Consider the following 26,675-nt stretch of genomic DNA (forward strand, 5'->3'; position numbering starts at 1 on the left):
TTATTTTATTTTATTTATTTTATTTTATTTTATTTTATTTTATTTTATTTTATTTTATTTTATTTTATTATTTTATTTTATTATTTTATTATTTTATTTTATTTATTTTATTTTATTATTTTATTTTATTTTATTTTATTTTATTTTATTTTATTTTATTTTATTTTATTTTATTATTTTATTTTATTTTATTTTATTTTATTTTATTTTATTTTATTTTATTTTATTTTATTTTATTTATTTTATTTTATTTTATTTTATTTTATTTTATTTTATTTATTTTATTTTATTTTATTTTATTTTATTTTATTTTATTTTATTTTATTTTATTTTATTTTATTTTATTTTATTTTATTTTATTTTATTTTATTTTATTTTATTTTATTTTATTTTATTTATTTTATTTTATTTTATTTTATTTTATTTTATTTTATTTTATTTTATTTTTTTGAATTTCTATACCGCCCTTCTCCTTTCGGACTCAGGGCGGTGAACAGCCAGATAAAAAACATCTATACAAACATCACAGTTAAAAAATAAAGTTAAAATAATTTATAAATTTGGCCCATAATTGTAAACTTGTCAATTAAAATAAATATTAAAATTTTAAAACTAACCCTAAAATCAGGACAGACCGGCTAACTGAAAAAAATAAGTTTTTAGGGCCCGACGAAAAATCCGGAGGTCGGAGATCACTCATATCTCTGGGGGTAGATTGTTCCATAGGGTAGGTGCCAACACAGAGAAGGCTCTCCTCCTGGGGGTCGTCAGCCGGCATTGTCTGGCCGACGGCACCCTGAGAAGGCCCTCTCTGTGGAAGCGAACCGGCCGGTGGGAGGCTATTGGTGGCAGAAGGCGGTCCCGTAAGTACCCTGGCCCTAAGCCATGGAGCGCTTTAAAGGTGATCACCAACACCTTGAAGCGCACCCGGAAGTCCACCGGAAGCCAATGCAGCTCGCGCAGGAGAGGAGTCACATGGGAGCGCCCCGTCGCTCCCATAATCCCCCGCGCAGCCGCATTCTGCACCAGTTGGAGCCTCCGGGTGTACCCCAAGGGGAGCCCCATGTAGAGAGCGTTACAATAGTCCAGACGAGAAGTGACGAGTGCTTGAGTGACCGTGCGTAGGGAGTCCCGGTCCAGAAAGGGGCGCAACTGGCGTATCAGGCAAACCTGACAAAAAGCCCCCCTGGCCACGGCTGTCATATGCCCCTCTAAAGACAGCCGCGCATCCAGGAGGACACCCAAGTTGCGGGCCCTCTCCGTGGGGGCCAATGATTCGCCCCCAATAACCAGCGATGGCATCAGCTGGCTATACTGGGATGCCGGCAGCCACAGCCACTCGGTCTTGGAAGGGTTGAGTCGAAGCCTGTTTCTCCCCATCCAGACCCGCACGGCCTCCAGGCACTGGGACATCACTTCCAAGGCATCATTGGGATGGTCTGGGGTGGAAATGTACAGCTGAGTATCATCAGCATACTGATGGAACTCCACCCCAAAACCACGGATGATCTCACCCAGCGGCTTCACATAAATGTTGAACAGGAGGGGCGAGAGGACCGACCCTTGCGGCACCCCACAAAGAAGGCGCCTTGGGGTCGACCGCTGCCCCCCTGTCAACACAGATTGCGACCAGTCGGAGAGATAGGAGGAGAACCACCGCAGAACAGTGCCCCCCACTCCCAGTCCCTCCAGCCGGCGCAACATGATACCATGGTCGATGGTATCAAAAGCCGCTGAGAGGTCTAATAGGACCAGGATAGAGGAATAACCCCTATCCTGGGCCCTCCAGAGATCATCCACCAACGCGACCAATGCCGTTTCCGTGCTGTACCCAGGTCTGAAGCCGGACTGGAGCGGATCCAGATAGACAGCTTCATCCAGGTACTGGGGAAGCTGTCGCGCCACCACACTCAACCACCTTCGCAATAAAGCGAAGGTTGGAGACTGGACGATAGTTAGCCAAAACAGCCAGATCCAGGGATGGCTTCTTGAGGAGAGGCCTCACCACCGCCTCTTTCAAGGCGGCCGGCAGGACACCCTCGCTCAAAGAAGCGTTAATAATCCCCTGGAGCCAGCCTCGTGTAACCTCCCGGGAAGCCAGCACCAACCAGGTGGGACACGGGTCCAATAAACATGTGGTTGCGTTCAGTCATCCCAAGATCCTGTCCACGTCCTCGGGAGCCACAGGATCGAACTCCTCCCAGATAACACTCTCAAGGCCTGCCTCAGTCATCTCGTCTGAACTAACCCAGTCGGTGGCCAAGTCTTCCCGAATCTGAGTTATTTTATCATCCAGATACTGTACAAAATCCTCAGCTCGGCCCTGCAAGGGGTCCTCCCGCGCTCCCAGATGGAGGAGGGAGCGGGTCACCCTAAACAGGGCGGCTGGGCGGTTATCTGATGACGCGATAAGAGCGGCAAAATAGCTAGATTTCGCCGCTTTTATCGCCACTAGGTAGGTCTTAATATGAGACTTTACCAGTGTCAAGTCAGACTCGGAACGACTGGCCCTCCAACCGCTCTCTAGGCGTCTTTTCCAGCGCTTCATCTCCCTCAGCTCCTCGGAAAACCAAGGAGCTAAGTGAGTTCGGTGCCGGGTCAGAGGCCGCAAAGGCACGACCCGGTCCAAAGCCCCGGCAGCCGCCCTATCCCAGGCGGCCACCAGGTCATCAGCCGAGTCATGAGCTAGAGTCTCAGGAAATGGCCCAAGCTCCATCTGGAACCTATCAGGGTCCATCAGGCGCCTGGGGCGGAACCACCTGGTCGGTTCCGCCTCCCTGCGACGGGGTACGGCGGTCAGAAAGTCAAGTCGAAGGACCGAGTGGTCAGACCATGACAAGGGTTCAGTATCTATATCCCCTCTATCAAGGCCACTCAACCACTGACCAGAGATAAAAACTAAGTCCAGAGTGTGTCCCCCCATATGAGTAGGGCCGTGAATTACTTGGGTCAGGTCCATGGCCGTCATGGAAGCCATGAACTCCCGAGCTACCTCAGATGTTTCACCGATGGATGGCAGGTTGAAATCCCCCATGACCACAAGTCTGGGGGTATCAGCCGCCACCTTGGCTATAACATTGAGGAGCTCGGGCAGGGTCGTTGCCACGTGGCAGGGAGCCAGGTACGTGATCAACAGACCCATCTGCATCCCACGACCCCACTTCACAAAAAGGGACTCACATCCGGCTATCTGAGGTATAGTGGTCTCCCTCGGATCAAGACCTTCTTTTAGAATGACCGCCATCCCCCCGCCCCTGCCCTGAGCTCTCGGCTGATGAAATGCATGGAAGCCTGATGGGCACATCTCCATGAGGGGAACTCCCCCCTCATGGCCCAACCAGGTCTCCGTGATACCTGCCAGGTCCGCTCCCCCCTCCTGAGGAGGCTTTTTAGAAACCTAATTGACATGCAGGAGGTTTGGGGAGCTTCAGCAGCAGCCACCCCCTCAAGGTCACCTCTCTTCTCCCCTCACAAGTTTTCAAAAGCATGGAGGCAGAAAGAAAGAAGCAGCCAGTCACAGAACAAGCAAATGTCTTCCCTCCCAGCCTCCTTCCACGTCCAAAAGGATTCCTCGGTAACCTTTTCCAGAGGCACAGAGCCCGTTACAAAAAGCTCCCCTTGGTGGGATCTGTGTGTTGCCAGGCAAGGTGGGAGGGGGCTCTGAACTGAAAGCAGGGTTTGGATCACACGCACAGATTTGGCTGGTTCTTCTTCGTTTGCAGGCTGCTTCAGCAAAGATCAGGTGTACCTGGAAGGAATCCTCCAGATCCTTCGGCATCGACAAAAGATTGATTTCCGGTTGCTGGCTGCACTGGGGAAGGTTTGTGGAGCCCACTTGCTTTTCTCTCTGGCAGCGGAGACAGATGGAGGGCAAGGAGGAAGGGCTGGCCAGGGGAAATCTTGGATCTCCCATTTCACAATTGCTGAGACCTTTGCTTTTGAGTGGAAAGGGGCCACTTTCCCCCCTGAAAACTATGTTGCCTAGTGCAAGCTTGGCCTTAAGTGATGTTCACACCGATTGAGCAAGGATTAACATTCTCTGAGAAATATTTCTCTAATAGACCCAGGGGTCTGTTTTCATCACTCGTTCATTTATCATTCACACCTTGGAAATACTTGCAGGGGACCTAACTTTAACAAACTGCTCATAAAGTCCCCCTAACTTTAGCAGCCATATTTTTTCTAAAGGCTGGCCCAAAGGATCACATGAGTTATCAGGTTTGAAGCAAAAGTCAGTGTGAATGAAAGGCATCATGCTTAAAATCCAGGAAAACTCATACCTAGGTTTATACATTCGTGCATTTTTCTCCGGTGAATGGCTTTGGGGGAGTCCCATGGCTTGGTTGGGCACAGCCAATTTGGCCCTGCTCTTTCCACTGCTCTAGGTAGCCAATTACGAAACACGGGCTGTTGCATGTGCTGTCATCACGAAGAGATTTAAATCATGTCAATGAGTTAACATGCAAATGTCCTCCGTTCAGGTCTCTTATGAAGATGTGGACCACCTGAAGAAATACGGGGTGCTGGAGAAGGCCCGAATCCCCCACTTCATGCAGGACCTTGAACGGTATATGCAGCAGCTCAACCACATAGTTGCCACCAATTGTCTCAGTGATGAAGAGCTGGAGCTGCTGATGCCGGAGTGAACTTGCTGCCTGCCCCTCTGCACTACTGCTGGACAGGCTGTGCTCTCATTAAGATGCCTGAAGCCCAAAAGGAGAATTTTGTTGGACTTTGGCCTGCTGAAAACAAACCAATGGCTCATGTGTTCTATTTATTCTATTTATTGGGGGTGTCTGGTTTTGACTGTGAAGTGAAGCAATCAGAGCAAGGTCCTACCTTTTGAGTGTCCTAAGAGAGAATTCAGCTACCTCTCCTGGAACTTTGTTCTCGGCCAGAGATGTTCTTAAGCAGATTGACAAAGATCGATGTCTGGATTATGCCTTTCTTCTGTGGACAGGTTAGTCTAGATGGTTTAGAACCTGCTAAAATATCCTTAGGCAATATTTTCGGGGTTCTCCAATTGAGCCAACTGAGTGATCTCCAGATGGCCAGAAAAGATTTTTTAAAATGCTGCTTAAGGGCAGGTGCGGAAATTCTTCAGCATGAGTTTGGTAGTCCTTACTCTCTAATAGTGTTTGAAATTATATCTGTAATTGAGTGAACTTTCAATCTGGCCTGGTTGTGCTTGACAAAGGCCACAGGTGGATAAAGGGAGCCTGGAAAGACACTGGTTAATTTCTAAGAAAATCACAGCAGATCCCAAGAATTTCAGATTCCAAATGGTTTTACAAGGGCAACAAAAAGCCTTCCTCCCTCACCTGTTCACCTCCACACTTGCACCTTAATCCACAGCACACCTGTCCTACCGCCACCTGATAGTAGACATTTGTCCTCGGTGGGCTGTGGACTCTAGAAAATGTACGGAGGAACATGTAGAACTGAAGTCTGCCCGGGACTGGTTTCCAGCCAGATTTTTAGGCCAAAGGCCTTGGTGTCTGGGCCTGGACAGTATCTCAATAGCAAAAACTATCTTGCCTTCCAAACCACAACTAACCAACTCCTCCTGGCCTTTCTCCCAAATGTAAGACACTGAATAGCTGTCCTTATTCTTCTGCTAGTTTAAGCTAAATCTTTTAAGAAAAGCCAAACATATTTGGGTCTAAGAATAGAGGAGATTGGGCTGCAGTCAGACTGATACACCATTCGGCAAGTGATCACTCATGGTGGGGACTGGTGGGAAAATGGCAGGGGCTATCCCTAGAATTGGGCCATTATAATAAAACCAATGCAGCTCCTTAACAACTTCCCTATCTTAAGCCAAACTCTTGGCTTTAACGGGAACAGTTCTGAGGTTCTCTGGTACAGAAAAGGATTTTGATGTCCGAGTCTGTCTTACTGGGCTTCTTAGGAGCAAGATCTTTTCATTTTGCTACTTGAGGGTGGGTGGGTGTTTTTTCTGCCTCTTCTATTAAGGATGGAGAAAATGGTCTGCCCTTCCCTTCCCTAGCAGCCTTCAATAGCCTGATGACCCTATGCCCAGCAAGGACTATAATGGGGCAGCTGGGACTGGTTAGGCCTGTTCTTGAGTGTAATACAGTCTCTCCATCCTCAGGTCAAAGGGAAGAACTGCCCAGGTGGCTTTTTGCTGTTTCAAACTTTGCTTATTTGTGACCCTTTTCCTCAGCTTTTTCGGTCTGATACCCCATAGATGAGTTGGGACTAAAATTGCAAACTTCCAGGCTGTCACAGCTAATGCATCTTGCAGAATGAACTGGATGAAGGACTAGACTTGGCCTTTTTGTCCTGGGGTCACATCAAATGTAAATAGATAAAAGAGTCAGATGGGACCAAAAAAACATTTTTGACAGCAGCTTTCGGAAAGCAGCTTTTGAAGGCAGCCACTTGCATGACTTCATTGCATTTTGTTTATTCCATCTGAACAGGCTGAATTGGCCAGGGAGCTGAAAAGGTCTACAACCATAAGTCGATATAAAACTTCCTTGGCAGGCAATGGCCAACGGAACCAACTGTAGCATCCCTCCACTATAACACTGTAGCATAATTAAGCAATATTAACGCCATAAGCTATCATACAATTATCCAAAGAAGTTTATTGGCAGATGTGTTCTATTTTCAAACACAGGAAATGAACTTGTACCCATGTATTAAATGAGATTTAACTGAACCCCTTTCAAAAGGGTTTATTGGTTTCTGAATGCTTCCTTGCTGGTAGCTTATGCTGCTGAAATGTACAGAATACAGGAGACCCTGGACCATTTCAGACCAATGGCTCCTTAAAAACTTCCAGGGATGGAACATCCACTTCGGGAGGGTAGCCCTTCACTGATTTGTTCTCATGGTCAGGAAATTTCTCTAGTTCTAGAGAATCTTCCACCCATTACTTGTCTTGGTGAATACTTTGCCTCCCTCATCTTTGTGATAGCCCCTCAAATATTGAAACAATATTGAAATATTGAAGCTATGTCAGCCCTAATCCTTTGTTAAACTAGACATAACCATTTATTACAACTGTTCATGTTTGTCTCCAGACCCCAATCATCTTTGTTGCTCTTTTCTGCACTGTTTCTAGAGTCTCAACATCTTTTTTATGTTGTGGTGGCCAGAAGTGGATGCAGTATTCCAAGTGTGGTCTTACCAAGCTAGTATAAGAGGTATTAACACTTCACATGACTTTGAGCCCTGTTGATGCAGCCTAGGACTGCGTTGGCTTTCTTGGCAATTGCGGCACCCTGCTGACTTATTTTTAAGTAGTCATCCACTAGGACTTCAACATCCCTCAGAGTTACTGTTGTTGAGCCAGGTACTACCTATTATATACCTGTGCACTTCGTGGTTTTTTTTTTTTTTGTAAAATCTTACTTTTCACATCACTGAATTGCATTTTGTTGGCTAGAGCCCAGTGTTTATGTCTGTCAGCATCTTTCGGGACCTTAAGCCTATCTTCTAAAGTGTTGGCTATCCCCTCTAGCTTGGTGTCATGTGCAAATTTGATGAGTTCCCTTTCTAGTCCCTCATCTAAACATTTATGAAGATGTCAAAGAACACTGAAGACAAAATCTTTAGGTACCCCACTGCATACATCCTTCCATACAGAAGTAGTTACACTGAGGTTATGTTAAGTATGGTTTGTCAGCCAGTTAATCCATCTTGTGATACTGCCCATTCCACATTTTTCTCTTACCAAGAAATGGGTTGTAGCCTACTTTATCAAATGCCTTACTGAAGTCCAAGTATATTATGTCCACAGCATTTTGTTGGTCCGCTAATTTAGTCATTGTCAAAGAACGAAATGAGATTTGTTTGGCATGATGTTTTGACAAACCCATGTTGGCTTCTAGTAATAGCTTTGCTTACTTCTAGGTGTTCACAGATCCATTGCTTGATTCTTTTCCAGAATCTTCACAGCTATTGAAGTCAGGCTGATTGGTCTGTAGTTTCCTGGATCGGTTTTTCTTTTCTTTTTCCTTTTTGAAGATGGGAACCATGTAGCATTTTTTCAGTTTTCTGGTAGTTCTCCGGTGCTCCAGGATCTGTGAAAGATATGTTTCAGTGGTTCTGAGATCATGTCTTGTCAACTTCTTCAGAATTCTGGGATTTGGTCCTGGTGATTTGAATTTGTCTAGTATGGATGGGTGCTGTCTTAATATTTTCTTGCCTATTTTGACTTGGATTCCTAGTATACTTTTTACAGTTCTGCTTTTGATAGATTGGACTTTTTTCTTTTGTTAGAACCTGATGAAAAGAATGAATTAAGCAGTTCCACTTTCTTTCTGCTGCATTTTGACCCAGTGTGTTTGCTTCCAACATCTCCTGCTTTGTATGAGTTCCCCTTTTGTCATACCACTTGGCTGATTGTCCTGCATTTTATGCTTGGAATTAGCTTCTATAAGTTTGTCTCCCTCCTCTTCCAGTTTTAGTTTCAAACTCTTGGGATAAGGCGAGTCAGTTGGTTTCCAAAGATGTTCTTCCCGCTAATTGTGAGGTGTAGCTCAACCCCTGCCAAAAGCCCTTCATGTAGGTGTTGTAGACCATGAACTAAGAATTGAAAGTTCTCACATCAATACCATCTCTTAAACCAGCTGTTTACTTCAAAAGTTCTGCCTTTCCTCACCGGATGCTTACGTTTCATTGGGAGCACAGAAGAAAACACTACTGTCCTCATCTCTTTGGCTTTCAGGCCAAGGTGCTCCTAGTCTCTTGATCTTGTTTCCAGGGACTTTGTTCTATCATTCATCCACACATGAAAGAGGAGAAAAGGATAATAATCTGTGGATTTAGTTATTTTAGTAAGCCTCTCAGTTGCATCATGGATCTTGGCTCCCAGGTGACAGCAAACTTCCCTAGTTCGATTGATTGGTCTGGTTCAATTTCTCTGAGCACTGAGTCTCCTATCACCAACACACGCCTTATTTTTTCTTAACGAAGTCTGACCTCTTTTTTCTATAATTGGTACATTCAATGATGTCCCTTCTCTAGGTGTTTGCTCCCTTTCTTCCAAGGGGAGGTAATGAAATTGATGGTTCACTCCAAGCAGGCCTGGACTAGACTGAACTGGGTCCCGCTCCCGCCCCCCTTTGTATCAGTGACAAGTTTGCCATCTGTCTGTCTCTATGGGTTCATTTTCTGTGTTAGGTTAATTGTTCCTTTACTGTGTTCAGTTTGGCTGCAAGTTTCTTCCTTTAATTGGGGTTTCTCATATTGTTGTTTGAATTCAAAGTAGCTATATCTATCTCTAGGCCCTTTGCTTTTTTCTCTAGATCTTTAATTGTTTCAAGTTTTTCAGTTAGTTTACATTTTGTAGATATAATTTGTGTTCTCTATGGGTATAAATATATATGTGACACATTTTGCAAATATGTAGATGGCCTCTGGGCATGTGCTGCTTGCCTTTATTGCACTAGCCCCACTCTTTTCTAGGGTGCCCCACCCTCTTAAATTGGTGCTCTGGAACAGAATCCAGATGGGCTGAGCTGTTCCAGATCCCAGGAAGGAACAATGGGGCCTCCTGAGTGGGAGGAGGAGAAAGGAGAGGTTGGGGGAGGGATGCTGCAAAGAGCAACAGGAAGCCATGGGAACCCTATGGGGAAGCAAGTAAGCAGGAAAGAAGGCAGAAGGAGCTGATCCCGAGAAAAAAGGAGGCCAAAGCAAGCGCTGGGTGTGCAGATGAACATGGCTAGAAGGCAGAATGGTGGATGCTTTAGCACATTGGAAGAGCCAGACTATTGTGTGAAGCTGCACCAGATTTCTTTTGCCAGAGCATATGATATAGTGGCTGTGTTTTACAAAGTGTGTGAATTTGGCCACAGGGTGGCTGAATTCTTAATGCTAAGGAGCAGTTTTCAGAACTTTTTCCCCAGTTCTGCTCCATGCTCAGATTTATTGGGCTGCACATTTGGGCAAGCCGGCCTTCAGGCCTGGCAGCACCAGGGCATTTAGCAGAATCTCAATTGGCCTGTCAGCCCCAAAAGGCTGAAGGCCTCCAAGGACATGAGAGGCCTTGTGAATAAGAAACATATCCAAGCCACTTTAAACCTTTAACTTGGTAGCAGGGTAGATTGCATGATGAATGGTTGAGGGAGATAGGTAGGTCTAGCCTACCAAACATCATAATGATTGCAGGGAGATGATAACTGTCCTCTGGTACTTGAGTGACTGTCTCAGAGAAGAGGGGATCTCCAAAGCATCTGAGGGCAGGACTAGTAGTAATAGGTGGAACCTTGTTAAAGGGAGATCCAACCTAGGAGAAATTTACTGACAGTGAGAACAATTAATGGAATAGCTTGTCTCCCGGGGTTGTGGGAGCTCCATCACTGGAGGTTTTCAAAAATAGACCTATTTGACTAGGAAGGTGTAAGGCTTCTGTTACTTACTACAAACACCTTCCCCTATTCAAATAGAATATTTCAGAACCACATTTATCACCAATTCTTGAAAGAATTTAAATGGCATTTTTGCTAAGGAACTACATTTTTTTTTGCTCCAACGTAGACAGAGGAGATAAGTAAAAGACCTTTTTCCACCATGAAGCCGGCCTCCACCAGACCTTGAAGATTCTCTCAGAGATAAACACACACACAGAGACACTAAGATCTTCCCGACAAGCACTGGTTCACCACCTGGAGCAAGTGCATGTTCTCTAAGGCGGCCGCTACTCTCTCTTTGTCAGCAAGTTGCTTGTTTACTGTGGAAAAGCAGTCCAGATATAGTTTTAGTTAGATTGTTGCCCAGCTAAGAGACAACCAACAAACAAGCAGTTTATGAGTTCCCCATTTCTCCCCAAAACCAGCAAAATTATGTTTACCAACTTATATTTAACATATGAACAATACAGATGTGTGCATTTTGCCTCAGACTCAAATATATAACTTATTTTTGAAAAAAAAAAAAAGATACAATATGAAGGTAGAACATAAAACACATTCATATTAAGGTGTTTAAGATAATTAAATGGCCATTTCTAAAGAACCAATAATCCAAAACATCTCTTGGAAATGAATCTGCCCTGTCAGCAGAGGGTGACAAAGATGGGGGGGGGGGGCTGTAGGAGAAAAAAGCACTTTTTTTAAATGGGCAGTAAAAGCATCTGAACCCTCTCTGAAGCACCTTTTCTGCTTTGCATCTGAGTAGCTGAACATCCTCAACACAACCTTGTCAAAATGTGTGCTGAACATGAAACATAAAAACATTACCTGCATGCTCAGAAGCATGTGTCCCAGGTGTTATGTGGACATCCACCTGAAAAGGAGACAGCAGTTCAAGTTACCAGAGCACTGATGGTACCTGGTTTGGGCCTGAAATGTCTGCAAGAAAACAACCAAGCCCAGAGAGCGCCAAAGAACCCCTCCCTCAGTTTGCATAGCCCCCTGAAAGGGATGCAACAACTCTTTCATTGCAATAACTCTTTGTTTTTAATTTTCAGAAAAAAAACAGTTCTGATTTTTTCAGGTTATGTACTGCCCAGGGCTCAACTTCATTTAGTTCTCCTTGGATGGGGGGCAGAGGCAAGGGCGAGAGGAAATAGTATAGGGAAGATGGAAAAAGCACTACCACAAAGTTTTTCCTTTGCACACAAGATGCCAATTAAAGTTGACTTTTTGAACAGAAAGCAAAACAGAATAAGTTGGTCAAATCTGAAGATAGATATTGCAAACCTAAATGTAATCAAATTAGAATGTATATATTTTAATTATTGGAGCAACTGGATTACTTTTCTTCCCCCCTCAAATCTGTCTGCTTCTCTTGTCTTTTAGATTGTAAGCATGCATGTTTATTTCCCAGCTCATTCTGGGAACGCCTTCTTTTTGCCAAATAACAAGATCAGTGTCAACAGAAACCAAGAACTGCTATCAGGCTCTCTGGATGCAGCCACCTGAACAACGTTGCATGTAACATTACAGAAGATGCTTGAACCCCCAGGGATCTAAGAAGCCTAACAGCCACCCTGAGAAAAAGGGCAAATCGTAGCAATGGATGAATTGCTGAAATGAACTGAGGGGCTGTGTGGAAACCAAAGGTGACATCATAGGAGGTTTACTGCCTTGCAGGTGTCCTTAAATGGCACATGACAATGTGATTACCAAAACTATTCAAAGCCATCAATAACCTTCCTTTTCTCATGATCCACTGCAAGACAAATAACATAGCCAAAAGCTATCTTAAAAGAATCTACTAAGATTATAAGGGGCTGGGAAGGAATTTGTTCATTAATTGTATCTTGGCAGGAAGGCCTTAAACGAGAACTAAAGGGGGAGGGATGACAAAACTGAGAGTGGCCACCAAAGACTTAGGACAAAGAGAGAAACTATGCCCCCCCCCCTCCCCAGGAAGAAACTGAAACCAGGGAACAGAGAAGCCTGGAGATGGTGTCACTTAAAATCTTGGTTATTCCAATGAAATGAATATGGAAAATGAGCAGGGAGAGTTAAGGATCCCAATCCACGAAGATGACCAAGATGTGATGGGCATCACTGAAATTTGGTGGGAAGGTACTTTGTTGGGACACTCAATGGAAGTTAGAGTTTATTCAAAAGGAAAGAAAGGTGGGACACAGCGTTGGGGATGGGGGTAGTGTGTCCTTCCTTGCTTTTCTTAATCTTCAGTAGCTTTCAATAGCATTAGCCTTGGTACCCTGGACTAGTTCCAGGAGTTAGGAGTACTGGTTGTGCTGGTTCTCTTCCTTCTTCCTGAACTGGTTCCAGAACCCACATCTGGGTTCAATTTGCCCACTCTTTGGAACATAATTCTCCTAGAGATTAGAATTGGTCCAACTCTGCTGGCCTTTGAAAAGATCTTGAAAACATGGTTTTGCCAATGGGAATCGGGAAATGTGGCAAAGCTGGCACAGAAATTGTACTAATTACTGAAATTACCTGAGTTATGAATTTTATGATTTTAATGATTTTTTTAAGATATGCTATATGTATTTTTTTAATGGTTGTGATATTTTATTATCTGTAAGCCACCCCAAGGCATATGTGTTTGTGTATTGTGTATACATATGTACACACATGCACATTTAGCAACTGTATACATAAAACGACCAGTTTTTCAATGGAGTATGCAACAGTAATAATGGAGGGCTGTAATCACCTTGACAACTGTATAAAATCTAATCTGCTAACAGAACTTCAACAAATTTTTATCCTTTTTTGCTGCAACTTCAAAGTGGCACACATCCTCACCCCAAGGGAGCAAATGGCTGCAGAAGCGAAGGTGACTTGCACCTTAGAAACTTTCTGACTTATACACACCACGCATTGGCAGAATAGGCTACTGCAGGGCGTTTCCTTCTTTTGCTGGATGATCGTAGATCCCATGAGGACCCTGCACTGAGCAGGAGCTTTCAGGTCTTGGTCTACTCGCTCTGACCGCCCTCCCGCCGCTCACCTTGAACCTCTCCGGGAGGGACCGGATCAGCTTCACTTTGATGGAGAGGCCGATGAGGGTCGCCATGCTGCAGTGCGGGATGGTGGGCGTGAACTCCACCGACACGGCGCTCTCGGGGTCGCTCACCTGCGAGGGGGCACAAGGGGGCTCAGAGGCGGCGCCGGGCGGGGAGCCGCGGGTCCCTCACGCGCTCGGCCTCCCACCTGCACGCGGAGCTGCTCCACCACGTTCAGCTCCTCCAGGGTCAGCGGGTGCTCGGGGTCGTGGATGCCGCGGATGAGATGTGCTCCGTCAAGGAAGGCTGGGCGCGCAGGGAGGACCCCGCCCCTCCCCTCCCCCTCCTCCCGGGCCTTCGCCAAAGGATATCGAAGATCTCGCGGTCGTCGATGGCGTCGGCCAGCCCCTCATCCTGCTCGCGGGCCGTGGTGGGCCGCTCGCTCTGGCGCCGGTAAACCAGGGGGTTGGCGTTCTCCAAGCCGCCGCCGCCGCCGCCGAGCGGGCCCACCATGACGACTGCAGGCCGGGGGCCGACAATGGAAGGCCCGGCTGCGGTGCGGCCTACTTCCGGCGAAGGAGAGCTCGTGCCGACACACCGCTTCCGGGTGAGGCCAGAGGACGTAAGCGCCGTTCTCCCGTGCGCCTGCGTAGTAGTTCTCCCGTGGGCCATTTGCCGTTCGCCCGGAAGTGAAAGACCGATGAGGGAACGGAAACAGAAAACTCCGCGCGCCTCGCTGGGCCGGGAGGAAACTGAGGCCCCGTGGTTTGGTTCCGGGATGCTTCCCGGTGAAGCTCTCCGTCGGATACCCCCTTCAAGGCGCGTCCTCCTCGGCCGCTTCCCTCGCGGCGCCCCCACTGCGGCTCGCGCCGGTCAAAGGCCGGTCTCGGCTTTTCCTGCGCCCACGTTTAATGGTTTTATTTCCCCTGTTCGGTAGCGCTGAGGCTGGGTCCGAGGGTCGTTCCGGAGGGATTCCGTCCCGACCCGAGGAAGCGGCCGCTCTCTTGGCTGCAGAGCGGCGGGTCTTGCGGGACATCGTTCACCGCGGCTTCGGTTCCTCTTTTCCGGGCCCTCCTTTCCTCGGGTCGAAACACAAATCAACAAGAGCCGCGGGACCCGGTTTTTCCCCTTCCCGGTGGCGGACATGCCCGATGCCCCGGCCTCCTCTTCCCCCATCGGCCCCATCAGGCGGTTGGAGCCGAGCCCGGCGGGCTTCCGAAGGAGCTGGAGGCCGTCGCCTTCTAAAGCCGGCTGGGGGGAGGGCAGGGCGGGGAGGGCCCCCCCCTTTCTCAGCCTTCCAACTCTTGTGTCTGTATCAGCCCAACTCACGAAACAAGCAAAGGCTGATTCCCTCCGCGCCCAGCCCAGCCCAGCCCAGCGCACCCTCCTTTCTCTCATACAAACCACCGCAAGTCAGTCACGGGCATTCTCGGAGTTTGGGGGCTCTGCGCAGCGGGTCCTAAGGCTGCCCGTTCGGGGCGGAACTCGGAAGCCCCTCCGGTGGAATCCACTGGCTCAGCTTGGGAGTTGCACCCCAGGGGCCCTTTTGGTCTTGACTTCCCACATCCTCCCCAGTTCCTCCAGTTTCTCATCCTGCACTGCTGCTCCTTGATGTTCGCAACCGCTGCTGTCTTCTGGTCCTTGTCTGCTGCCACCATGTAGGGTTGACTGGCCGGTAGCTGCCCACTTATCTGGATCTGGTACCAAGTCCCGCAGGTCCTTATCCCTCTTTGTTTTCCACAACCATAAATGGGACCTTCCATTTAAACCCGGAAGGGTCTAGCCCAGTGGTTCCCAACATTTTTTTGGCCATGCCCCAACTAAGCATCTCTAAAATCCTGATCCCCCCCCCACACACATATAATTCTTACTATTCAAAAAGTGAACTCCTACTCACGCGGAAGAAGCCTAAAGGGCCATTAACTTGGTTTAAACAAGGTTCCAAAGAACATGGCATCCATGAAAGAGAAAGAACGGAAGACAGTAGAAGTACTGAGGAACTTAAAAAATACTAATATGAAGGGTTATGAAAAAACAGCAAATAAACTTTCAAAACTAATAGAGAACTGAAATGCATAAATATAAAATAATTTTAATGAAAGCTTTTTCTGTAATACTTTGACCCTGTAATATTTTTTTCTTGCTTGCACTACTCATTTTATGCATAGGGTTTGTGACTAAAAGAAGTAAACGTGAGAAAAACTTAAGAAATGATGCAAATTATTAAAAGAAATAACTATTAAAAGAAGATGGCGCAGAAAGAGGGAAATTTAAAAAACATTCTTAGCTTAATTGATGAATTATAAGATTTTCATGAACGAAATGGGGCTTGTAACTTATGACCCCCCTACTCACCCACTCGGTTTGAACCTGCAGCTTAGTGGGGAAATGCTTTGGTAGTTCAGTAGGTGGAGGTGAATCACACAGGCCTGGCAAGACCTACGCATGCATGGGCCAGCCCCAGATTGCTCTGAGGAAAAGTCTTGTAAAACATGGCCTGGGAAAACACAGACTAAAAATAACTGTAAATCTAACAATTTCTTACTTAAACTTGGGTCCTGGTCCTGTATCCTCACTGCTGGGCTTCCCCCAGCAGCCATCCACTCCCCACAGAGCAGCTCTCCCTGCAAGCACCCAGCAGCAAAGCCCATAGGAAAGAGAGAGAGAGACTCTGCAAGTCCCATGATCCTTAGTGGGAACACATCAGTGGTGGGTTGCCCCCGGTTCACACCGGTTCTATAGAACCGGTAGTAAAACCGGCGGGGGACTCCCCGACGTCATTAGAACACTTCTGTGCATGCGTAGAAGAGCGCGTGCACAAGCAGCCCTGTTGCAAACCGGTAGTAAAGATAAGTAGAGGGTACCCTTGGAGGGTAGAGCCGAGGATTTTGTTCAATATCTGTATGACAAAATCACTCAGATTCGGGAAGATCTGGACTCCGACTGGGTAGTCTCAGGAGGAGGGACAGGGGCAGGTCTTGAGAATGTTATCTGGGATGAGTTTGATCCTGTGACCCCTGAGGATGTGGACAGGATTCTGGGTAGACTGAACGCGACCACTTGTTTATTGGACCCGTGTCCCTCCTGGTTAGTGCTGGCTTCTCGGGAGGTGACACGAGGCTGGTTCCAGGGGATTATAAATGCTTCGTTGGGTGAGGGTGTCTTTCCTGCCGCCTTGAAAGAGGCGGTGGTGAGGCCTCTCCTCAAGAAGCCATCCCTGGACCCGGCAATGTTGGTAAATTATCGTCCGGTCTCCAACCTTCGTTTTGTGGCGAAGGTTGTTGAGAGTGTGGTCGCGAAACAGTTCCCCCAGCACCTGGATGAAACAACGTATCTGGATCCGTTCCAGTCGGGCTTCAGGCCCGGGTACAGCACGGAAACGGCATTGGTCGCATTGGTTGATGATCTCTGGAGGGCTCGGGACAGGGGGTGCTCCTCTGTCCTGGTCCTGTTAGATCTCTCAGCGGCTTTTGATACCATCGACCATGGTATCATACTGCACCGGTTGGAAGAGTTAGGAGTGGGAGGCACTGTGTTGCGGTGGTTCTCCTCCTTTCTCTCTGACCGGTTGCAGTCTGTGTTGACAGGGGGACAGAGGTCGACCCCGAGGCCCCTCATATGTGGGGTGCCGCAAGGGTCGGTCCTCTCGCCTCTCCTGTTCAACATTTATGTGAAGCCGCTGGGCGAGATCATCCGTGGTTTCGGGGTGGAGTACCATCAGTACGCTGACGATACCCAGCTGTACATCTCCACCCCGGATCACCCCAACGATGCCCTTGAAGTGATGTCCCGGTGCCTGGAGGCCGTACGGATCTGGATGGGGAGGAACAGGCTCAGGCTCAACCCATCCAAGACCAAGTGGCTGTGGTTTCCGACGTCCCGATATAGTCAGTTGACGCCATCTCTGACTATTGGGAGTGAATCACTGGCCCCCACGGAGAGGGCTCGCAACTTGGGCGTCCTCCTGGATTCACGGCTGTCTTTAGAAGAGCACTTGACGGCCGTGACCGGGAGGATTTTCTATCAGGTTCGCCTGATTCGCCAGTTGCGTCCCTTTCTGGATCGAGACTCGTTACGCACAGTCACTCATGCCCTCGTCACCTCCCGCCTGGACTATTGTAATGCTCTCTACATGGGGCTCCCCTTGAGGAGCACCCGGAGGCTCCAACTGGCGCAGAGTGCGGCCGCGCGGGTGGTAATGGGAGCGTCATGGCGCTCCCATGTGACACCTCTCCTGCGCGAGCTGCACTGGCTCCCGGTGGTCTTCCGGGTGCGCTTCAAGGTTTTGGTTACCACCTTTAAAGCGCTCCATGGCTTAGGACCTGGTTATTTACGGGACCGCCTACTACCACCAATAGCCTCCCACCGGCCAGTACGCTCTCATAGAGAGGGACTCCTCCGGGTGCCGTCAGCCAAACAATGTCGGCTGGCGACCCCTAGGGGGAGAGCCTTCTCTGTGGGGGCACCTACCGTCTGGAATGAGCTCCCCCCAGAGATACGGAGGATCCCGGATCTGCGCACCTTCCGCCGCGCTGTGAAGACTCTTTTATTCCATCAAGCAGGCTTGGCCTAATCTCCTCCCTCTTTTAATATATAAATTTTAAATCTGTTCTTAAATTATTGGGGTGTTTTAATTTGTCTGGGCCAAAAAATGATTTAATTCGATTTTAACTGGTTTTTTAAATTTTTGTATTTATGTATCTTATTGCTTGGCTGTTCACCGCCCTGAGTCCTTCGGGAGTAGGGCGGTATATAAATCAAATAAATAAAATAAATAAAATAAAATAATAAAATAAGTAGAACCCACCCCTGGAACACATCTGATTGGCTGGCAGTTGCTCCCTCCCCACCCCCAGCTGGGATATCCTTTTCAGACCAGGCCCTAGGAAATGCACTTTAACAAAGACAACAATAGGTAAATGAAACACAGCTGTTTCATCACAAATATATAAGAACAATTAGCAGGCTTTCAAAAATTCAGTTAATGGCTTATTTTCGAATTGTCCCCATTAAATATCAAATTGCCCCCCTGTGGGGTGTGGGCCCCATGTTGGGAGCCACTGGTCCAGCCCGTATTCTGTGCAGAGGTTTCTGTACATAAGGCCAGTTACTTGGTTGTGCCTTTCAGTGTCTGCCGTTCTTTCCTGCATCATACACCCTGCCTCTACGTGCTGGGCTGCTTCTGAGGCCTCTGCATAGTCTGCCCTTGGGTCCTGTCTAGTGTGGAGGACTTCTGCTTCTCTGGATCTGGTGTTTAATACCTGTGCGATATCAGGCTTATGTTTTATGCTTCAGAACCCTATGTATACACAGTATGGTACTCTTGAAATATTTTCTTCAATTGACCACTTTAATTTTGAAGGAAATTTAACCCTGGGATACCTTTTCACCCATTCTGGATGAGAGAGTTCCCAAAGCTTCCCATCTAGAATAACCACCAGTTGTGATTTGTCTACAAAGATACTATATGTGAGCAAACATTTTAGGAAGAATATAGCATTAAATAACCAGTACAACAACCAACCTTAGAATTGACAATGAGGATATCAATGTGGTGAATAGTTTCTGCCTTTAGGATCAATCATCAAAAACAATAAAGAAATAAGCAGTCAACAAACTAGCAATAGGCGGATCAGCTATGAAGGAATAGATATTAGATGTCAGAATAGGGCAAGCTGTGGTATTTCCTGTGATACTTTATGAAAGTTGGACTTTGAAGAAGCAGGATAAGAAGAGTATGGATGCTTTTGATGTTGGAGGAAATGCCCTGGATAGCCAAAAAAACAACAGCAATTGATGGATCATAGAACAAATCATTTTGGAGTTCTCAATTGAGGCACAATGTCGGCCCTGAAGCTTGACACACAAATGACCAGGCTCTTAACATATTTCAGACAGAAAATTCAGCTCTAATGGTGGGAAAGGTGGAAGGAAAGAGATGGAGCGGATGGTCAACAACAGTGTAAATGGATTTGATTACAGTATAGGAATGATGAGTGCACTGTTGGAAGATGTGGTGACACAGCCTCCTGGAGCAAATAGGTGCGATTGCTAACAGTTGATACCAGTTTGATGGCACATAATTGTCAGGCTTATGAGTCCCAGCTCAGTCCTTAGGAAAGAAAAACCCTTGATTTCTTTTTTTTTATTGAAAAAGTTTTCAAATACAAATTTTTCCCCCATTTTTCTCCCCCCTCCTCCCTAACCCCCCCTCACCACCCATCCCCCCTGTGACTTCTTCACAACAAAAAACCTAATTCATAACAGATTATATAATATAATATTTTACCATCCCCTTACTCCCTCCTCTAAATACTGACCCTTACATGCTAGTAATATTATTAATATTATTACTTCCCCCTTTTACCATACGTTTCAAAATAACATTATATAATAACTTCTAATTTAGCATAATAATATTATTATAACTCCCAATCTAGCAACAATCTGCCTTTTTTCCTCCTCCCCCATACTTATATATATAACAATTCAAATAACCTTCCACTTTAGGACTATATAATAAATCCTACTTTAACATTTAATCTTTTGTATATATTAATATGACATTTCAAAGCAGCCTTCCCCATAAATCTTAATTTAACATTTATTCAACTCTATCCATTTCCTCCACTCCCCTAAATATATCACTTAAACATCCCTTTTCTTAAACTAAACAAACAGTAAACTAACCTATTTCCACCCACTTTCCTACAAAATTACCATGCACAACAATTCTTAATAACTTTAATCTACTGCCCGCCCTGCTAAAAAAAATATATTCCGTTATATAGAAAAAATCAATGACTTTAAATTTATAATCCATATAATGTCTTCTTTGATATCTTTCCACTGGATTGTTGAGTCCATCATCCATATTAGGGTAACATAGCATCCCGGTTGCAACAGTTTGTTCAAAATCCTCAGTCATCATCTGCCCCCATCAGTAATGAATATCCTCATATATATATATAAAAAAAGAAAACAACCACCCGAGTGACATTATAATTATATTCCATATAATTGTAATTGTGGCTTTCATCAGGATTTTTAATTCCCATCATCATAATGGGTAACAACCAGATCTTCTGCGTGCCCCAGCGAAGCTCTCTTGCCTTATAGCTCAAGATAAATATAATACATTTATCAATAAAAAAAAAGAAATCCAAAATAGATAATTCCAATCCAACAATTCAAGGCTCTTTTCACATCCCCAAATTACGGCATTGCAGAGGTCTGTCACTCTCCTCAGGATAATGTTAAGTAATACTTCGCCTCAACTATCTTTTCATATATTCAGTCATTTTTTTAAAAAAATAACTGGCTTCACTGTTGCTTAATTTAGAAGTTTTTGTTTTTGTGAGACCTATTTCTTTTTTTCTTTTCTTTTTGTGGGTTTGATCTCCATCCTGGTTTCCTTTCTACAAGTTGTATATCAGCTAATCGGTTTTCATTCTGCTTTATGACTTGATCTTGTTGGTTTTGCTTTTGTGTCTCATACTTCTTTTTTGTCAATTGTGTATCAGCTAATTGGTTTCCATGCTTATCTGTGACTTGATGAGTCATCACGTTAGAGTCTGATACCACTTCTCTCATATTTGTAGATAATCCAGCTGAGGTGTCTAAAGAATCCAAAGGCAATTTGTCCACAGCAGCCTCTATAATTCGATATTTTCCCTTTGTTTCCAACTCCTTCTGCTTATCCTGTATTATGCATAAAGATGTTAAATTCATTTTCAAAATTTTTTGATAAAATTCTTCCGCTTTTTCAACAGTATTTAGTTGGTATCTTTCTCCTTGATATCTCAATATTATACCAACTGGAGCATCCCACCTGAATAAAATATTTCTTTTCTTAAGCTCAGACACCAGAAAACCAAATTTCTTTCTTTCCGATAACATCTTGGGCGGGAGCTCTTTGTATATCCAAATCTTTCTTCCAAACAATTGCAAAGTAGAGTTAAAGGAATTTTGCACAATATTATTTCTTATTTCTTTATCTGTAAAATAAATCACCACATCTCTAGGTAATTGCCTTTGCTTTGCAATCCAGGAATTTATTCTATAAACTCTATCAATCCTACAAAATACTTCCTCAGGTTGAACCTTTAAGATCCCAGCCAGAATTTCAGAAGATATTTTCCTTAAATCTCTGTTATTTTCCTGCAATCCTCTCAGTCTAATCGCATATTCAGTAAAATTATATTGCATCATTAAAACTTCTCTTTCAATCCGTTGTTGTATGTTTTCTGCATTACAAGTCTTTTGATCAGCCTCCATTTTAGGTTTTTCTTCTGAGCTATTGTCTTGAGTGTTTGTCAAATCATTTTCAATTTTTTGTATTCTATTGTCCAAATTGTCCTCAATTTCATCCACTTTAGACTCTAATGTGTTAGTATTTGCATCCAACTGAATCATAAATTCTGTAAAACCATTAGCCATTTTTATAATTTTTCGGTCCAAAGTATCAAACTTTAATTGCACTAATTCTTTAATTTCCTGCTTAAATTTTTCAAAGTTCTGATTCACAATCTCATCCCTTCTTACAATCTCCTCCAAAAGAAATTCAATTATGTTAAAATCAGTTTTCTGAGATTGGAGATTTAGAACTTGTTCACGTAATTTATTAATGGGGGAATCCCCCCCACCGCTTGTTTGTCCAGCTTTGTGAGTTTTAATGCCATGTTTCCGCACAGACAAACTTTTTTAGAAAAGAAGAGAGGCAAAGAAGAAAAAAAAACTTCTTTCCAACCAAGATCAATATCAAATCTCCAGGAAAAAGAAAACACAAAAGTAGAGCTTTATCTTCAAATGTAGCCAGAAGTATTTATTCCGCTACTTTGTATCTTAATAGGAAACGGAAGGACTCTCCCTTTCAGCCCCTTCTCAAGCCTCGGCAGTCACCATTTTTAAAGATTCTTTTTTCCTTTTCCTTTTCCTTCTTCAATAACTGTTGTAAAATAAATGAAATACTTGCGCTTCAGGGTCACAGGTCCAGCTCACATCCTTTTTATTTATTCTGTTAATTTTGTAGGCTTGTTCTTGTCGCCTAGCTCTGCATATAGCAGAGGTCTCCCAAAGCCCGGAGCGGCGGCGAGGGAAAGAGGGAGCCTCATCTGCTTCGTCCCCAAAAGTAAAAAAAAACTTTTGGGGCTACGCAGAGAGCTCTACCTACCCCCGCCGGCTCTATCTTCATTTCCACATGGAAACGGAGTTTTTTCGAGCCGCCTTTCAGTTATAAAGGCGGCTCTTTACAGGCAATGGGGCTGGAGATCCCGAGGGATCGTCTGGCGGCGGCGAGAAGCAAACCGGAAGTGGCAGTATCGTAGGCAATGAGGTTTATCCGAGGCGCGATTATTGCTAATTGAAAAACCCTTGATTTCATTTGCTTGAAATGATAGGTTCTTTTACTAATGTTAAGTGGTTGCAGCAAAAGAAAAATTAGATCTGAAGATTCCCATGCAAAAGATTACACTTTCCCCCTTCCCTGGCTCTCTCCCCTTGACAAGTTCATCACTGTCCAATGGCATGCCGTTTAGGTGTTCTGGGAAAGGCTTGGATGTTTGGTGCCACTTGATGCAATTTCCCATTCCGGTCTCAGTCCCTGAAGACTGGTGTAATCCGGTTCTGGCCTCTCTGGTTTCTATCAAGGCTGTCACCTCCCCTTTCCCACCTTTTGTCTTTCCATTCCCACTCTCATCTCTACTCTCTACATTCCATTGCCCCCTCCTCCCCCCCCTTGCATTGTATGACAGGATGCCAGCAAAGCATAGAAGCCGAAGGGGGCAGTTCTGACAATAACATTACATGATAAACAGGTGCAATGAGTGATTTTAAATAGAAATGGATGAGACCTCAACCTAACTGAGGAGCCTGAGTGGCGCAGCAGACTAATGCTACTGTTAAAGGTAGTATTTACCTTCCAGCTGCCTGCAATTACTGCGAGTTCAATTCTCACCAGGCTCAAGGTTGACTCAGCCTTCCATCCTTTCTAAGGTAGGTAAAATGAGGACCCAGTTTGTGGGGGCAATAAGCTGACTTTGTATAAAATATACAAAAATATGAAGGCTATTGCTTAACGCATTGTAAGCCACCGTGAGTCTCCGGAGAAGGGTGGCATATAAATAAATAAATAAAAACTGTGGAGGTTGTCTCACTGACTGGATCTAGGATAGCTATTGAAAATAAAAGTATTCCATTTAAGTCCACTTTTAAAGAATACAAGGGAGGAAGGAAGGATTGACACAACATTCAGGAGCAAATTTGAAATTATCAGTTCAGCCAGGTGTATCAGTTGTGGCTTCAATATCTTCAGATTATGTCAGAGCAGCAGCATCAATCCAGTTGAATAAAAAATGAGCTCTGAACTCTTGCTTAGCTTTGCAGAACTGGACAGCTCTGTGATGTTTTTTTCATGTTGGGAAACCAGGTCTCAAGTTTTTTTTCTTTTTAAACACACCCTTTGTTTAGCCTGCACTCCCTTTGCTGGCATTTTCTCCAGAGACCTTTGTGCTTTTGGAAGAGAGAGGCGAGTGGACTTCAGCAGAGATGAAGTGCTGGCTGTTTGGGATTGTGATTGAAAGCTTGTTGGTTGCTGGAATAACAACTGAGGGTAAATGGACTTTTGCTGATTATGAATAAATTTAGAAAAGTCCTTCAGGGAATGTAAAGGAGCACAAGGTGTTTGCTCTCATGACTTTACTCTTTTTCTCTTTTGAAACTTCTGTTAAGACATATCTAACTATTATTTGTTGCTTTCCTGATTGCAGCTTTGCACTGAAAAGAGTCCTCTCTTTCCAACTTTCATTTTAAGACATGCCTTCTCTAAATAATGTGATTTTAATGCAGCATTTGCTTTCTGTAAAGCTTGAGTCCATCTTGTGAATTTATGCATGTTTGCTAATAATAACCAAACTCATTAAATAAAAGTTAAACAAGATTAATAGGCACCTTTTCCCATTAGTAGATATTTATTCTTGTTGGGAACCTTTTGAAAGACGAAGTGTATGCAATTTGCTTATAAAGCAAATTTATAGTCTATCTGACTCTTACCAAAGTATTTTGGTATATTGTATTGCAAGTGTAGAATTGTATTTCCAGGATCAACTAAGGTAGGGAAAGCCTGTAAGTCACTCTTTGTTGTTACTATTTCTTGTGAGGGGGGGGGACAGACTTTCTGAAGGTTCTGTTTATCCCTTGTTATTACAATTGATCATCTTTCCTTCTATGAATTTGAGTTAATTCTCTTTTTTTAAGTTCAGAAACATCACCTTACAGGTAGACTATCTGAAACAGGAGCAACATTTCTGAGACAAGTGGAAAAGCGTATATTCATGTTTACAATATGAATATGTGATGGAAAGGACCAAGGGCACATTATTTACAGGGAGGTGACTGAACAAAAAGTGGGTGTTCACAGCAAATCAAAGATTGCAGGGCTCTGGGCTCGCCGTAGCCTGGCTTCTGGTTTTGACTAGACACAAGCAGAGAGTCCTTTGGAATTTGAATGATCTGGAACACCAAATTGAAGTTACTACCTGCTAACAGCAGAACCCTGATAGTGAAAAGCACTTGTCAACCTGGCTAATCCAAGCTGTGTGCATGGATTACTTTCATCCAGCTTGAAGAAGGATTTATTTTCAGCCAGGCATGATGAACAACATAATTACAGGACAGAGTCCACCAAACCCCAGAGCACCTCCTGTGATTTTAGGGAAATAGGAGTGTCTGTTGTGTAGATCGTTTCATTGCAGTGTTTGCAGTAAGGGACCTGAGCAGAGATTACAGCTTCTGCTGCAACTTCTCTCCCAGAAAAATATGCTCATCTTTTCAGCAACTCTTGTTCCGCTGCTAACAGAAGCATCATTCCAGCTGAGAGGACTACAGCTGTGTGTGCATGAAGAAATGAAGTACAGTTTGAGGTTGATATACAGGTCCCAAAATGGGCCCTTATACATCTAGAATGATTCACCCTTCTTTCTATGCACCAGGAAGATGAAAAAAACCCTTTCCCTTCCGCAGATGTATGGTTGTCATCACATGCAAACCAGGACTACAGACCCTTAAACAAACCACAGAATTACGTAGTTTTGATAGAGATTTGGCTGGTAGCAGGCTGGAACATTTAACTAGAATGCTCAGGACAGATATTTTATCTTACTATTACAGTATATATAAATGTGACTCTGGAATGGGAAATCAATCAGAATAGAGCTGGAAGGGACCTCAGAGGTCTTCTAGTCCAGCCCCCTGCTCAAGCAGGAGACCCTCGACCATTTCAGACAAGTGACTCTCCGGACATTATAGACAGTGGTGTCTATTGCTTGTTGTCCTTATATCTAGGCTTGAATTTTTAGGTGAAAGACAGGACCACCTGGAAGTGATTACCAAATATGGACGTCTGAGAGGCAAACTGGCTGGTGTGGAGGGCACGGATGAGCCTGTGAAGAGCTTTTTTGGGGTCCCATTTGCCAAACCCCCAACTGGATCCCTGAGATTTTCCCCACCACAACCAGCTGAACCCTGGAGCCATGTGAGAGACTCCACATCCCATCCCCCACTGTAAGGTCTTCCTTCAATGCTTGAATGGTAAAATTAATCAGAATTGCTTTAACTTTACTTCAGATAGATTGCACTGCATTTCATATTTTAACACAAATGTTTTAAACTAATTTAAATTATTTAGGATTGTGCTGAGCCCAGTGGGCAAATCAGGAGTATATGATGTACATCATGGTGGCAATCCATGATGGAAATGTTCCTGGATCAGTTATGTTTCTCTCAGTTTTAAGCGGTGATTCTTAATCTTTTCAACAATAGAATACATTCAGTTATTTGCAACGAGACATTGGAAAGATACAACCTCCATGACACTTCATTATTCACTCATAGTTTACTCTTATTCTTTCTTCAACTTTTCCCCTTATGTTTAATTAAAAACAAGGGGGAAATGTGTAATTCAGTTTCTCCTCCAAGGATGCAGAGAGGATGCCACTGAAGGATGAAGTCCATCCCTGTATTTCTCCTTCAACTTCCCCAGGCTCCAAGGCAGGCCTTTCTCCAAGGTGAGAAAGGGGATGTGGCAAGTCTGGAGCATCTGGAGCTGAAGCAATGGAAAAACAGAACATGTATATTTCAAAAAATATCTGTTTATAAGAATGTTTCAATTGAATAACAGAATAGCAGAATAATAGAATAATAGAGTTGGAAGGGACCTTGGAGGTCTTCTAGTCCAACCCCTGCACAAGCAGGAGACTCTATACTATTCTGACAA

General features: G+C 44.6%; 3 protein-coding genes and 1 pseudogene across 5 annotated transcripts in view; 3 read left to right on the forward strand and 1 right to left on the reverse strand.

The window, feature by feature from the left end:
• The window catches only part of MATCAP1 (microtubule associated tyrosine carboxypeptidase 1), a 29,369-nt gene extending 16,256 nt beyond the window's left edge, over positions 1 to 13,113 (forward strand). The window contains exons 6-8 of one of the 2 annotated variants that reach the window (XR_011600986.1): positions 3,723 to 3,820; positions 4,482 to 4,960; positions 11,775 to 13,113. Coding sequence is in view for 1 of the 2 variants with exons in the window: in XM_070952708.1 (XP_070808809.1) it covers positions 3,723 to 3,820; positions 4,482 to 4,646 (263 nt within the window). In the remaining variant the exon portion in view is untranslated. Of the gene's footprint in view, positions 1 to 3,722; positions 3,821 to 4,481; positions 7,390 to 11,774 lie in introns of those variants that run through there. The other variant, XM_070952708.1, reaches the window with a different exon arrangement.
• CIAO2B (cytosolic iron-sulfur assembly component 2B) lies at positions 7,313 to 14,077 on the reverse strand. The gene is made up of 5 exons (XM_070952710.1): positions 13,775 to 14,077; positions 13,614 to 13,691; positions 13,411 to 13,536; positions 11,214 to 11,259; positions 7,313 to 10,705 (listed from the first exon to the last, which is right to left on the reverse strand). Exons 1-5 carry the CDS (start codon positions 14,075 to 14,077, stop codon positions 10,608 to 10,610), a joined length of 651 nt encoding a protein of 216 aa, XP_070808811.1. The 3' UTR covers positions 7,313 to 10,607.
• An 8,627-nt stretch (positions 14,078 to 22,704) lies between these two features.
• Positions 22,705 to 22,835, forward strand: LOC139323788 (U4 spliceosomal RNA; annotated as a pseudogene).
• Positions 22,836 to 23,935: 1,100 nt separating this feature from the next.
• The window catches only part of LOC139323381 (fatty acyl-CoA hydrolase precursor, medium chain-like), a 35,473-nt gene continuing 32,733 nt past the window's right edge, over positions 23,936 to 26,675 (forward strand). The window contains exons 1-2 of one of the 2 annotated variants that reach the window (XM_070952706.1): positions 23,936 to 24,014; positions 25,759 to 25,963. In XM_070952706.1, the coding sequence (XP_070808807.1) occupies positions 23,951 to 24,014; positions 25,759 to 25,963 (269 nt within the window). In that variant the 5' untranslated portion in view covers positions 23,936 to 23,950. Of the gene's footprint in view, positions 24,015 to 25,758; positions 25,991 to 26,675 lie in introns of those variants that run through there. The other variant, XM_070952707.1, reaches the window with a different exon arrangement.

This window comes from Pituophis catenifer, unplaced genomic scaffold, assembly GCF_029215685.1.
Source record: "Pituophis catenifer annectens isolate HBS135680 unplaced genomic scaffold, rPitCat1.0.hap2 SCAF_13, whole genome shotgun sequence".
Taxonomy (NCBI): domain Eukaryota; kingdom Metazoa; phylum Chordata; class Lepidosauria; order Squamata; family Colubridae; genus Pituophis; species Pituophis catenifer.

Coding starts and splice junctions, on each gene's coding strand:
- CIAO2B (XM_070952710.1), bottom strand. CDS start 14,077: ATGGCCCACGGGAGAACTACTACGCAGGCGCACGGGAGAACGGCGCTT. Junction 13,692..13,774: donor ACGACCGCGAGATCTTCGAT/ATCCTTTGGCGA, acceptor GACGGAGCACAT/CTCATCCGCGGCATCCACGA. Junction 11,260..13,410: donor CCCTCCCGGAGAGGTTCAAG/GTGAGCGGCGGG, acceptor TCTCCTTTTCAG/GTGGATGTCCACATAACACC.